Genomic DNA, 15,277 nt, shown 5'->3' on the forward strand with positions numbered 1-15,277 from the left:
TTTGCTTGTAATTTCAGACAGTCCTTAATGCAATTCTTAAGATGTTCTTCTTCGCTAACTTACCACTTCATATTAAAAAATTTTAAGATTTCAAATTACGATGTAACATTCAAGAAACCTGACTTCAGTATTCTTGAACTATTTTTACCACATAACTACAAAATAGATCTGACCCTGTTTGGCATAATAATATCAAGCAAGAAACCTACACACCGACTTACACAGAGGTTTTGTTCTTTGTTTGCCTTAACTTAGTTAACATCGTTTTAAGCTTATCAATACAGTATTTAAATTATTCCTGTCACTAAAGATTTCCCGGAAGCACATAACAAAAGACAAGTCCTTTTTCTGTTTTGCCGTCTTACTGGTTTACATAGGACGAAGCATTTGATGACTCCTATATAGTGGCTTAACTACTTTTACTTATTTAAACACATAAATACTAGTACAAAGAGGCACCAAATAGATGTGCCACACAAATCATTCATTTTGTGTGAGGGCTGGGATGCTGCCCAGGTGCCTAAACTGAAGCAGGTGGTTTCCTTAGGGGGAGCCTTCGACCTAAAGGTCTGATCCACAAGATAGTGGAGCAACGTCAGGGGATGCAGTCCAATGGTAGCCGGTGAACAACAATAGGTCCATACACCATTTGTTCCGTCAGGATACTGGAGCCCAAGTAAACCATTGGTTTGGAATCAGGGTTTCCCAACTCCCCTAGGTGTACTTTCTATGTCCACCAAGCTGGTTAAAGCGCCGGACATTCGCTTTTTATCCTCTCAATTTCGTAAACAACAGTAATGCCGCAAGCAGGCAGTGGTTGTATGCACGTGGCCATGTGAGAGTATTTCGAGAGGGAAAGCTGATTCGGACGTACAAAGGAATTTGGGGACTTAACTACTACCAAACAAATGTAAACTTGAGTTTGGTAATAGTTCTCATATATATAAGCAGAATGCAAAGATCGTTAGCCTATCTAGCGTTCGAGTGGAAGCCACTATAACGTGTATAATTGTGACAAAGCAAACTGAGTGCAACAAAATTTTATCATCAGATATCGAAAATCCACGGGACCAGAATTAGGATTCGTAGTCGGAAACAATTTTAAAGCGCTTCCTAACGCTGAAAAGTTATGACGATGAATATCAACTCATCACGATTGAAAATCCAGTGTGTATTCCAGTAAACATCTCACGGCTAGTAGCAAACATGCTTGATTTTAGTGCTTCTACGTATTATATGAATTCATGCACATATGACTACATGGTAAGATAAAGGTAAATACTGGTTACTAATTACGAGTGAACACAATGATCTGATGGTAGGTAAAGCACACTTTTAAACAGGATTCTTCACTAACCTTGTAAGTGGTGATAGATGGGACAGAATTAAATTGGATAAACTAAGGCGAACTAGAAGTCTTTGAATTCGTCTTTTGGTATTTAGAGCCACTTGCGTTCATGTTTGAGATCTCAGAAACTAAGAGTTTCTGATCCTAGTCCAGAACGGGTTACAATTAAACGTGCGATCGTACCACTTCTAGATAACTATTATTACTATCAATTTTTTGTACATTTAAAACGTGCTTCAAAAACCGCTTCCATACGTTTGAAATAATACTCAACAAAATGCGCGAATTTTATGAGTTGAGAATAACTGTTTAGCTTTTTCTTACTTTGTTTGTTTTCATAAGCAAACACGCTCAAAATCATATTCAATATGTAGGAAATTACACCCTCCCGGTTGAAGGTTTTCACTCCTTATGTTTACGCAGTCAATATTATAAACTGGTCACTTGCTGAAACCTTTCCTAAAACTACAAATCTATGTGAACATACCACATCTAGTAACGTATCACTTATCCCTTTGAATAAATGTAAAACCATGGTAAGGAGGTCGTTGGGAAAGAACATTGATGGAATCATGTCTTGGTATTTCTAAGCGGGTATATTTATTTCATCAAAATTTGATCTTGGAAATTTGAGCTTGAAGATTTGTTTCTATACTCAGCATTCCCATCTTCCCGATTAGTTTTAGAGTTGAGTGTACACTTTAAATCTATAGTGATGAGCGGACGAGATTTATGTTTGTTTTCATCTATTGGATAACTCTAACATTCCAAACAATGCTAAAGAGCATTAAATGAACTGAGACCTAATACAAGATTTAGAATAAAAATTAACGGCTTCAGATCGTTTTCCCTTCCAATTTGAACAGCTTTAGGAAAAGGAGACCAAAGTCTTTTATTTGCAATTTATGTAGTTGATTTTTTTATTTTTGTCTCCTTCGTATTCTCGTGAGTTTTCACTGTTTTCTGGTGCATATAACGTGGTGCTAGTATTGTAATAAGTTTGTTTAGATAAGAAATAATATACGTAATGTGTGAGTATTTCAAACTACGAAGAATCAAAGTATAAGACATCATACGTTTGATTAGTGAAAATAATAATTCTAAATAAGTATGGGACATTTTGCCAAAACTTTATCAAGCATGGGTTACTTTTACTAACCATTCACTATGCAAAGGTTTATAGCATTTATACATCAAGGAGTTTAGGAATTTATGTTTACCCACAATCCACGAAATTTAAATCTTATACTCTCAGGGAGTTGTTAAGGACCAGGTACCTTGGTCACTGTACATAAACAAGTCGACAAAGCATTTTCTTAACGCTGGGAGTTTAGTAAAAATACATTTATTTTGATGAAAGCTAGGTATTTTACATAGAAATTAAAAATAAAGTAGTAAATTATAAACTAAGAATGAAGGATTATTAGGATATTAATTATGTAATCCTAATACATTTAGAGAATCATATTTACCACACGGTATAGTTGAGATTGGCGCTCAAGTGTCTTCAAAGGCATTTATGATATGAGACTTATTTTAAACAGTTCAGCAGTTTGGAAATATTATCTGCATACTTGTAATATGATTAGATCAGTAAAAAATCGATCCAGATAACGGGATAAAAAATTATACGAAATCAGATGTTCGGTATTACGTTAATTTTGAAACGAAAAATCGTTCTGCAGAGCTGTGATGCTGTTTTAAATGGCTGGTTAGTATGAAAATATACTTTTGCAAAGCGTTTGCACTAGAGTTACAAATTCACTGTCACGACTTATAAAGTTCTGTAGATTTATGCTAAGGAAGAAATCAAGATACATCTGGTTAATTAAAAACACTGCTATTGTAGAGGTAAAGAACCCGGAAAGTTGGACTGAACCCTTGGTTAATCTTTTTAGCTTTCACCAACTGAACAAAACAAGAGGCAATAAACCTAGAAGACAACCAGTAGTAATGCCGACGATCCGTCCCTAAAAATAAAGGAATATGCTTTATGAGTGTTAATAATCAGTCTTAATTCCAATTACAAATAACACAAGCTTAAAACAATTTGAAGTATTTTACCACCGCAAGATTACTTATAATGCTGGAAATTTAGCACATCGGTTGCAGTACTGACACATGCTAACAGTCAAAACAAGAGGAATTATCCACTAAAAGAAAAAGACACTACACTTCATTAGAAACTTGGACCTGTAATACGATCAGAAATCACTGGTTTAACCAAGTTTTACCGCTTGTGGGATCTAAAACCTGATTACCATATATGGTCATAAACAACATAAGAGCAGGAAGTAGTGTACACTGAACTAAATCTCCATGACACACATGCACAGCTTGTGGAAATTAACAAGATGTATAGCGGAGTAAAAGTAGTATTGGTGTTCATGACATATTTCGAAAAAGAAAGAATCTGAAGAATAATGTTACATTCCAAGATCTAGATGACGGGAAATGGATGCATCTAACTCACTGTAATCGATCCGAACCCTTGAAGCCAAGATGTGTAATTGACACGAATTTTCATATTTTGTTCATAAAATCCCTTTTTCAACAAGCTTCCCATGAAACAATCGAAAAACGAAATCTCCTGTTCATAACTTTCATGGTTTTTCTATTGGACTTAAGAGTGCTTACCAATTCGACCATTTTTCTCACTGAGGTGAAATACATAATGTAAGAATACCCGACCAACCAATTCATTGCTATGACGAAGGGACCATGATAATCTAATTCAATCCAGTTTTTGGCAAAAAGGATTCGTCTTTTAGCTGATAGCCTAGGAACATATAAATCCCTACAAAATTCCTTGGTTTAAGCTACATTCCAGAGAAAGCCTATGAGTACTATACGAAGAAAATTCTTGGCTTTGCTTAGTGGTCTTGGATGATTAGCCTATACCATTTAACTATAGTCAACATTGTTAAAGCAACCAATTTACTACATTTGGTAGAAATTTAAGATAACGTGTAAAGACAGGTAGACGTTTTAATGTCCTAAATACACCTGTTTTAGGATTTGCGTTAAAGCTCAGGACAGTAAGCTCAGATGGTGCGCGTGACTTAAGAACAGTCAGGGTAAATTTCATGGTGAAAACGATCCTCACGGACGCAAAATCAATCAAAGCTTCTAATAATTACGACTGTACAGTGCAAACTTTACGGAAAACGAATGAAAAAGATTGATGGATTAGGTGTTCATAATGTGTGAATTAAAGTTGTCAGAGTTACATAATAAATAAGTATTCTTTACGGTTGGATAGAGTACCGCGCTTTTGTGACCGGCGATTTCCAAATGAATAAAAGGTGGAGTAGGAAGTCATCACAAAACATGAATCAACGAATGTGGCAGTTACGTTGGAGTTACTTACTTACGCCTGTTACTCCTCGTGAAGGAGCATAGGCCGCCAACCAGCACTCGCCATCCAACCCTGTCCTGGGCAATCATTTCCAGCTCTTTCTAGTTGTTATTCATCCTTTTCATATCTGTTCTTTGGCCTTCCTCTTTTCAGCTTCCCTTCAGGATTCCAAGTTACGACTTGACTCGTGGTGCAGTTTGATAATTTCCTCAATGCGTGTCCTATCCATTTCCATCGTCTTTTCCTAATTTCCTCTTCAGATGGAAGTTGGTTTGTTCTCTCCCACAGAAGGCTGTTGCTGATGGTATCCGTCCAACAACGGACATTGAGTATCCTGCGTAGACAGCTATTTATAAATACTTGTACCTTCTTGATGGTGGTTGTTGTAGTTCTCCAAGTTTCAGCTCCATACAGTAGAACTGCCTTGACATTCGTATTGAAGATTCTCACTTTGATATTGGTTGAAAGTTGTTTTGAGTTCCATACGTTCTTCAATTTTAGGAACGCGACCCTTGCTTTGCCAATCCTTGCCTTTACTTCTGCATCTGAACCTCCTTGTTCATCGATGATGCTTCCCAGATATGTGGAGGATTCTACATCTTCCAGAGCTTCGCCATCAAGAGTGATTGGATTGCTGTTCTCCGCTTTGAATTTGAGGACCTAGGTTTTCCCTTTGTGTATGCTGAGGCCTACTGATGCAGAGAGTGCTGCTACACTGGTTGTCTTTATCTGCATTTGTTCATGTGTATGTGATAGGAGGGCTAGGTCATCTGCGAAGTCCAAATCGTCTAATTGATTCTGAGCTGTCCATTGTACACCGTGTTTACCTTCAGATGTCGAGGTCCTCATAATCCAGTTGACCACCAGAAGAAAGAGGAGGGGAGAGAGTAAACACCCTTGTCTGACTCCAGTCCTCACTTGGAATGCATCTCGCAGCTGTCCTCCATGCATTGTAGTCCGTCGTATGAGTTCCGGATAATATTGACAATCTTCTCAGGAACTCCGTAGTGTCGAACAAGTTTCCATAACGTCCTCCTATCTACACTGTCAAATGCCTTTTCATAGTCAATGAAGTTGATGTATAGTGACGAGTTTCACTCAACTGATTGTTCGACGATGATCCGTAGTGTTGCAATTTGGTCTGTGCACGATCGATCCTTACGGAATCCAGCTTGTTGATCTCGAAGTTGGGCGTCTACTGCATCTTTCATCCGGTTCAGCAACACTCTGTTAAAGACCTTCCCTGGTATTGACAGTAGTGTAATGCCTCTGTAGTTTTCACATTTGCTCAGATCTCCTTTCTTTGGAATCTTGACGAGGTGCCCTTCTTTCCAGTCCATCGTCACTTAATCCTCCTCCCAAATCTTTTTGAATAGAAGGTGAAGCATGTTTGTAGTTACTTCAATGTCTGACTTCAGCTGGTATGTTGTCGGGTCCCGCTACTTTCCCGTTCTTGATTTGTCTGACGGCCATTCTGATTTCTTCCTTCGTTGGTGGGTTGACGTCTGTAGGGAGATCTGTGTGTGCTGCTTCGATGTCCGGTGGATTCATTGGAGCCGGCATATTCAGGAATTCCTCGGAGTACTCTACCCATCTGTTCCGCTGTTGTTGAATTTCAGTGATTGGCCCGCCTTCTTTGTCCTTGACCGGTCTCTCTGGTTTACTATATCTCCCTGCTAGTTTCTTCGTTGTATCATACAGCTGTTTCATATTTCCTTCTCTTGCAGCTTTTTCTGCCGTCATTGCTAGTTCTTCCACGTATTTCTGCTTTTCGGCTTTAATGCTCTTCTTCACTTGCTTGTTTGCTTCTATGTACTCAGTTTGTGCCTCGACTTTCTCTGCTCGTGTTCGGCTGTTGTTAATTTCTGTCTTCTTGTTCTTCCTTTCTTTGATCTTGTCCAATGTTTCTATGGAGATCCACTCCTTATGATGATGCTTGTTGAGGCCCAAAACCTCTTGACACGTTGAAGTTAATGCTTCTTTGATACCTTTCCAGTTGTCCTCCGTAGTAGTTTCTTCTTCCTTCAGTAGATCCTGTAAGGCTTGGGACCTGTTGTTGAGAGCTATCTTGAATTCATTGAGTCTGTCAGTATCTCGAAGGAAGGCTGTATTGAACATTTGTATTGCTATTTGTCCAGTTGTCCAGTTCTTTTTTAGCTTCAGTTTTTAATTGGCTATAACTAGGTGGTGATCTGAAGCTATGTCAGCTCCTCTCCTGGTTCTAACATCTTCCATTGTCCTTCGGAATTTTTTGTTGATGCAAATATGATCTATCTGGTTCTCTGTGGTGTGGTCCGGTGAGAAATATTGTGCCGCTTATGACCAATTTGTTGAATGCACACAGATTTGCAAATCTTTTTACATTTTCGTTTCTCTGTCCCAGTCCATGTCGTCCCATGATATTTTCATATCCGACGTTGTCTATTGCGACTTTAGCGTTTAGATCTTCCATCAGAATGGTAAGGTCCTTTCTTGGCCACTTCGCTGTGATTTATTGCAACCTATCGTGGAACTGATCTTTAATGTCGTCGTTGCTATCATTGGTGGGTGCATAACACTGGATAACATCCATTGTAATTTCCTCCGTCTTTGATTTGAATGCTGCTTTGATGATTCTGGATCCGTGAGATTTCCATCCTACAAGTGCATTTCGTGCTAATTTGGACAGCATTAGAGCGACTCCCTGAGTGTGGGGAGCACTTTCCTCTTCGGGACCGGAGTAAAGCAGCATCTCTCCCGTATTTAGCCTTTGTTGTCCAGCTCGGGTCCAATGGGTTTTGCTGATTCCCAGTACTGCCAAGTTGTACCTCCTCATTCCCGTTGCTATTTCACTGGTCTTCCCGGTCTCCCACATTGTTCGGACGTTCCATGTACCTATAAAATTTGTTGCTCTGGTTGTTAGAGAGGACATCGGCTTCGTGGTTTCCGAAGGAAGTCGGCTTTCACCATGAGGCGTCCTAGTTCTAAATGACAACCTTCTAACTCCCAGGGCAGAGTTTAAGTGGTTTGAATTATTTTTTTCTGCTTAGCGTTTTTTAGCGAGTTAGTTTTCTACTGGATGGGTTCGCTAACGCCATTACCAACCCTCCTCCTTTACCCGGGCTCGGGACCGGCAGTAACTCTAGAAGAGCTACAGGCGGAGTTTTACGTTGGACTTAGGATATGATAATAACTCTGAGTCTGTGTGGGGGTCTGTTGAAGTTATTTCCGGATTTCCTGATATTTTATTCAAACAACTAACACTAAATGCAACCTAGTGACCAAATAAAGATGCAGGATTCGGGCGAAACTGGTTTGAAAGGGTTAATAATAATACCAAGTAGCTCAAAACAAAACAGGTATTGTAAGGCATGAGCCCGAAACTTAATAATTGAAGGTTCAGTGTTGTAAACACTGTGGTATAAGTTTGCACTCAACAAATGTATTGATTTTAACTGGCATGTTTATAAGCAACTTTGAGAACGACGCTTGAAAAACATGATATACCTGAATGCAGTAATTAGAACTAACTTACTATTGCTATAGACCAACGAACTGAACTGCTGGCTAGTTGGGATGCAGACAATGGGGGAACAGAAATGCCAATTTTTTCCATGAACTTTTCAACGTAGCCGACGAGCCTAATATAATAGTGGAAACATTTTCCTCTTTTACTCAAATGTTATTGGATTAAATGGGTCTAAACTAGACTCACAAATAATATAATAAGTTTATAAATGACTGGTGTTTTGTTGCTACATCTAAAAAGAAACAGCCTAGCTGTGATGATTTTGGAGAGGACTAAAATACACCCATACTTTAGAAATATACTACATAAGCAAATTACGGTAAAAGCCCTTATAAATTATAAAAACAGTTCAGATATCATCCAATTGAAATGTTTACCAGTAGTAACATCCACTGAATTTTAGCTGCCAATAATTTAATGAAAATACGTATTTATCTACAATATAATAAATCGAAAAGTTATTTTTGATATTCAACAGACGAGTTAAAATGTGAGTTATAAATAGGCTCTTAAAACCACCTATCACAAACCATATTTGTTTACAGGGTTGGAATTAACCACCACATTTAGGTTTAATTAGTTCATCTGATCGGTGAAACTCAATTGACATGACTGATTCGTGTGAATAAGTCAAGACTTTTTTAGGTTTACAGGCCCCTGTCCTTTATTCACAATCCCAGAAAAGCCTTAAGATGCATTAGTAGTTAGACGCGTTAGTTAAGGGCTAGCAGTCTTAACACCGAGATTTTATATTTCTTGCAAATTGATATAATAACATGTATCCTAAGAAATTGTACAACACATAACAGTATGATAACACTAGGTTAGTGACACATTGCTAAGGGGAGATAAATGCATCAAAAGTGTCTGAAAACTATAAAAATACTTAAGTTAACGATCAACTTTGAAGTCGAACTCATCATTTTTCTAGGCACGTTGATTTTTCAGCAATAACTTGAGACTTACAAGACCCATTCGTGAAAATAAATTCGGTGGTTTTAAAAGGAGAAATGCTCAAGATAACAGATACTAGTTTTTTATTTAAATTCAGCAAGATACTTGTGTCCTCGAATTACCTGAACTATCTCCAGCATAAATGACTGACAATGTTCAGATACGAAACATGAAGGCGGATTACAGCCGTCCGTAGCTTGAGTTGAGAAAATACAACGCGGTGTGTTTCTAGCCAAACAAAAAAAACTAGCACAATAAACTCATTCTAACATTTTAAAACAACTCAGATTGGTTGCAATCGATCTGTTTCATTGAATCGTAGCCAAACTTTTAGTGCTTAAAACAAAGGGATATTTTTACTGGTTTAGAGGGAGGAAAGTCAAAATTTTCACTAATTACAAAACTAATTTACGAGTTAAATGAACCCAGATACTGAATGCATACTGAAAGCTGAGTTCAGGGACGCATCCAAATCAGATGTGATTACAAACTCACCCTATGCCAAAAAGATCGGAAACAAGATTTCCTAGACCGGCAGCTAGAAACATGAAAATTATCAGAAATATAGGTACCAGCCATTGTCGAAATGCCCAAGAATGTTGCGAATTGCACGTCAATATACTCTCCCTATGCGAAAATGATGATTAAAAGCGACAGCTTTTAAACCTCACTTACAGCCACTATCATAATTGCATTATCCAGGAAACCAAATCCTATGAACGGGAGACAGTTACCTATAAAAACTAAGATACGATGCATATTCTGCCCTTTCTCGTAGACTCACTGCACTTAAGCTGCGCATATGTCAAATGGGCTATCTCAACTTGTTGTGTACTCACTGAGGAGTCCGGTTTCTCTGTGATGCACTTGGATAATTCTTGATACAGGAGCATTTTGTCACTTGGTGACAATTTACTAAGAATTCTGCAAATCCATAGGTTCTCGGACCGTCGATTGAAACTTCCACATAGCGGAGAACACTGAACAAAGAGACTTCTATTTACAAAAGTCAAAACCCTTCTTCCCGGACAGACAAAACTTCTGCACCAAAACATGTAACGCAACAACTAATTTTGAGACATCCCAGTCAACAACCAATATCCGATGTCGCTTGTATAAAAACCGATCACTTTGTTTGCGCTTGCCTTTTATTGTTTCCTTACGGGTTAACTTCTTTAGTGATGCGAAATGTAGATATTCTGGCTACTCGACTGCACTAATCTAATGAGTTTGACAATTATTTGAAGGTTTGTATTTCTTATAATCTAAGTGAGTAGTTTGTTTCACTCTTCAGTAATAAGGATAGTAGGTTGGTGAATCTGTGGTAATCCTGGCAGCTTGCTTTCCAGTGAAGGTTCAGCTTCTCCTTGAAAATCTTCACTAATGAGGCTGATGCCACTTGCTCGGGTAAGGCGTTCCCATCATTGACTACTCGATGAGAAAAACGGGACCCCAGTTTAAGTTTATTAGATCGCGGTTTATGAACCTTCTTGCTATGACCTCGGAGATTGATAGTGCTGGAGGGAGCAAAAAGATAAGACATATTAACACCCAAATCATAATTAAAGGTACGAAATACTAGTACAAGGTGACCTCGCGTCCCACGATACGACAAGGGGAAAAGGTTTAGGCGTTTCAAACGCTCGTCGTGAGGGAGTTCAGAAAGACCCTTCACTAATTTTGCTCCTACACACTGGACACGCTCAAGTGAGTCAGTATCCTTTACCAGACATGGGCTAGCTGCTTGGAAACAGAAGTCTAAATGTGGTCTTACATATGCGGGATATAAAATTCGAAACATATCCTCGCCAAAAGATTTGAACGCTCGGCGAAGTGACCATAACGCACGAAAACCTTTGACAGCGGCTGCGTTGCAAGGCATAGTTGTTTATAAGTCATGCTGATGTGCATCAGCACACTTTTCCTAGAATTGATTTCTAAGTCCCAACCTCGAGCCCATCTAACTACTTGTCTAAGTCTGCTTGGAGATCCAGATGATCAGCCCGACTTTTCACTCTTCTCCAGATTTCTACGTCATGCGCAAACAATAATGTCGACAACCTAAGCAACAGCGGTAACTCATTAACGTAGAAAAGGAAGAGCAGAGGGCCTAAGATGGTGCCTTGGGGTACACCACTTTTGACCGGCTTCCAATCGGATAGCGTTCCGTTGACTTTCACTCTCCGTCTGAGGTCACATAAGAAGTTTCCTGTCCACTCCTGTTCAGTACCTATTATTCTGAAGCTCGTGAGATTCTGCATTAGAACTAAGTGTGAAACCTTGTCGAATGCTTTGCTAAAATTTATGAATATCACGTCGACAGACAGACCTTTATCTGTCTGTCAGGACAATAGGCTTTCGGATACCGACATCTATCACAACATCAGGCAGGAGGTCGTTTGGTTGCAATGTAAACGGTAATATGGAGAAAATTCGAATGCTAAGAGGAGCTGGTTATTTCAAGGACTGATTAATTAGATAAGTTAGTTAGCCAATAACGCAGACAATGTCAGAATATCAACGTGCGACAATAAAAAGTGGGACAAAGATGATAATAAGCAAGATAGCAATAATTCTGTGACATGTACTGGTGCTAAAAGTGCATAAATTATGATACATGCATCAGGCAAAACTAGTCAAAATGTTTGTAAGGCCTGTCGAGTGTCAGTGGACTTAGCCAAATCATCCGGATGTCGACTCACTGTATATCGAACAGTTCGCTGGTCATCCTTCAGGTCAGCGACAACCGACACGCATCAGTTAATCGCACGCCGAGGACTGGCCCATGTGGTTGTGATCGTACTCTTGCTAATATATCTCAGCAATAACGTCCTTTGTATTTTACAGTCTTCAAAGCAATCGTGGTACCTTGAGACGACATAACGAGTAATCCACATCAAATGCTACTCGCAAGGTGTGACTTCGAAGTCGACTGGTTCGTCGCACCATTGCCGTCTAACTCGAATAGTCATCCAATCATACGACATAAATTATCTGCATCAGTGGTCTATATCAGAAGAGGTTGGTGGAGATTTTAGAAATTTCACAGATTGAAATCTTGAGTCAATTGAAGCTAGACCACCAAGGCGCAGCTTCGCGGATTGGTTGAAGTTAGACATTCACACCACTGGATGCCGGCTCAGTGGTCTAGTTGGTTAAGCTCCTGGCGCGAGACTGATACTCAACAACCATTGGCCGTATACCATCAGCAACAGCCTTCTGTGGGAGAGAACAAACCAGCTTCCATCTGAAGAGGAAATTAGGAAAAGACGATGGAAATGGATAGGACACGCATTGAGGAAATTATCAAACTGCATCACGAGTCAAGTCGTAACTTGGAATCCTGAAGGGAAGCTGAAAAGAGGAAGGCCAAAGAACAGATATGAAAAGGATGAATAACAACTAGAAAGAGCTGGAAATGATTGCCCAGGACAGGGTTGGATGGCGAGTGCTGGTTGGCGGCCTATGCTCCTTCACGAGGAGTAACAGGCATAAGTAAGTAAGTAAGCGAAACTGACAGGTCCTAGGTTCGAATCTCGCGGGGTGCGGGATCGTGGATGCGCACTGCTGAAGAGTTCCATACTAGGACGAAACGGCTGACCAGTGCCTACAGATTTTCAGTGGCGGTCTAGCTTCAAATGACTCATGATTTCAATCAGTGGTCTATGTGTCAGTCAATGTGTCAGTGTGTGTTTATCAGGTCTCATCTCAAATCTGTCCATTGAGGAAACTGTGGTCACTTTGAGTGAGAAGAGATGCTGAATAAAAGTGATTATAAGTGCAGAAACGTGGTAGCGCACCTAGGGTTTTATTCGTTGGTGTGCGATTTTCTGAGCGCTGCCTTGATTAACGTAATGGTGATGTCCGATTGGGGTCTTTGTGTCCATTTCATTTGACTTCAATTAAGTCATATGATAACGTTATAAAAATATGAATCCCAACAACCCTTCCCCCGAATAATTGATGACTAAATTCACTTTTAAGAATAATGTAATAAATTGTGTAAAATACGAGAATTATTTTGGAATACGTATATTTCGTACATTCGTTGAGCCGGACCGACATTCGGAATGAGAGGCAAGAAAGAAAAACGAAGCAAAGAAGGCAGGTGAGCCAACTCGATATTTACAGTGTGACAAAAATAAGTTACAGACAGTCAATGAATTAAGTGAGCACTTAACAGACACGCTCATATAACAATTCAATATTAACAATCGTTGACTGCCTACTGGAAACGGATACTGAGGTTCGTGTGGATAGATGTTTCATCACATGTTGTAAGAGATACTGTTACCGATTCTCCGGTATCGAACACTTATCTATTAACCATTCCTTTTGGTGATTATCACGCTATTTTGTACTAGAGAAACCTTTAACTTTATGAAATAAGGTGTACTGTTTGATGTACTTTGTACTTTTTTCTCTCTCCAATTAGAACCCGTTAAAGTCGGCGCAGAGTTTGCGTTTCGCTATAATCTAATGAGTCACCTGAAAAAACTTTGTACGCTTTACAGAAAAACATAAGTTGGACCTAATCAATCAAATTTCGGTTCGTTAGCTCTGCGTTCAGACCAATTACTGGAATTTGTTTGTTAAATGAGTCCTTAAGATCACATGACATTTCCTCTCGAAGTGCTGCTGGGAAGTCACGAGGACCACCTCAGGTGTTGGTGAATCCCAGGACATAATCATTTGTATTGAGCGGGTGTACATACAGTCTGGTCCGCCGTCATTACCTTAATTTTCGGCATTACCCTCAACGTTCCCGTTGGTATCAACCTTTAGTAGCTTCTTGAGAGGATGGTTAGAAGTGTTTGAGATGACGTAAGCCGTCAGAAGATCGTCACTTATGCGTTAATACTCTAAATCGTATAGGTTTATTGATTTATGATGTGTTTCCTAAAGTTTAAATTTGAGTTCCGAAATGAATGTCGCCTGCCTTAGGATACGCTTTAGGGTATTTTTATTCTTTCTACGTGAATGTAGGAACAGCATGTTTATTTGCTGCTATTAAGGCTGAATATAAAATAATAAAGTACATCTTCGTGCGATCAAACCGGCTAAAATCCGTTTCATAGTTATCGGTATAAAGTTTGTCACAGTCAGAGTAAGTATTTAGATCATATGATGACAAATATCATTGATATTTTCCAACCTCGGAAGCCTGTAATAGAAATCTGTTTGAGTTGCACGTGTAGATTGTAACATTTCTCGGAAGGACTCCTGTAGACTTTGAAGTTTTGGAAGTAAGTTCGGCTCTAAAGTTTGATCAGATCGTTTTGAAGTTTCGGGTTGTCATTCTAGCTGCAAACCTCTCTGTAAAGTTCAACACCGTCAGTGATGAACAACTACCCGGGCGATACTTACTTGAGAAGATCATATATATGAACTGGTAAGAAGATAGATGCCAGTGCCGAACCTTGGTTGACCTTAATCTAGCTTGAAAAAATGTGATCTGCTTCAACACTATAAAATCGGTTGTTTAGAAATGACACTAAATTCTATATCAACCGTGAGTCAAAATCGATCAGCTTGAGTTTGTTGATAAGACACATTCAGCCCGAATTCAACAGTCCTGCATTTATGTGCCAACATTTTGTTGTGTTTTCTCTACAGAAAAACTTTTGTTATGATCCCGAAGAAAATGGCCGAACGATTTTGACTTAATAAATTACATAACATTTGTAAGTTCGATCTTGAATGTAAGTTGGCATACCTCATGTATGCTGTATTTAGTGAGACTGAATTAATATGACTGTTACTATGATTATTATTACGTTGGTCAGCAAGAGAAAGTGGCGCTTCCTATGCCTGCACACTTGGGGTGAAAATCAGTTTGCAGATGAGAAATAGTCACGTGGGCTCCCATACATCAGAGATTTCATAATTTTTGAGGGCGTTGAAAGAAGTGTTACTGGCGGATATCTTGAAGGCCTTTTGTGTCCGACACTTAAAAATGAGAATGACTGTTCAAGATCACGCCTTGCTTTGGTGACTGTGAGAATATTGCAGCAAGGGACATTACAAAGACCAAATCCGATTTTCTCGGTAAACAGAGTAACCGCTACTCAGCCTAGATGTTTCCTTTGTCAGATTCTGTGATTTTGGG

General features: G+C 39.2%; 1 protein-coding gene across 3 annotated transcripts; it reads right to left on the reverse strand.

Annotated features, from left to right (window-relative positions):
• Positions 1–2,576: 2,576 nt before the first annotated feature.
• TMEM65_1 (Transmembrane protein 65) lies at positions 2,577–10,271 on the reverse strand (the record flags this gene model as incomplete). Of its 3 annotated transcripts, XM_051211836.1 has the most annotated exons (7): positions 9,953–10,271; positions 9,844–9,911; positions 9,741–9,795; positions 9,664–9,706; positions 8,221–8,326; positions 3,822–3,838; positions 2,678–3,318 (listed from the first exon to the last, which is right to left on the reverse strand). In XM_051211836.1, the coding sequence occupies exons 1-7, from the start codon at positions 10,221–10,223 to the stop codon at positions 3,282–3,284; spliced, it is 597 nt and encodes a 198-aa protein (XP_051071945.1). In that variant the 5' UTR covers positions 10,224–10,271. The 3 variants fall into 3 exon arrangements, with proteins under 3 accessions (XP_051071944.1, XP_051071945.1, XP_012799396.2); XM_012943942.3 differs by lacking the exon at positions 3,822–3,838 and having other exon boundaries at positions 3,250–3,318; XM_051211835.1 differs by having other exon boundaries at positions 2,577–9,795.
• Positions 10,272–15,277: the final 5,006 nt, after the last annotated feature.

The sequence above is a fragment of the Schistosoma haematobium genome, chromosome ZW (genome assembly GCF_000699445.3).
Source record: "Schistosoma haematobium chromosome ZW, whole genome shotgun sequence".
Classification (NCBI taxonomy): domain Eukaryota; kingdom Metazoa; phylum Platyhelminthes; class Trematoda; order Strigeidida; family Schistosomatidae; genus Schistosoma; species Schistosoma haematobium.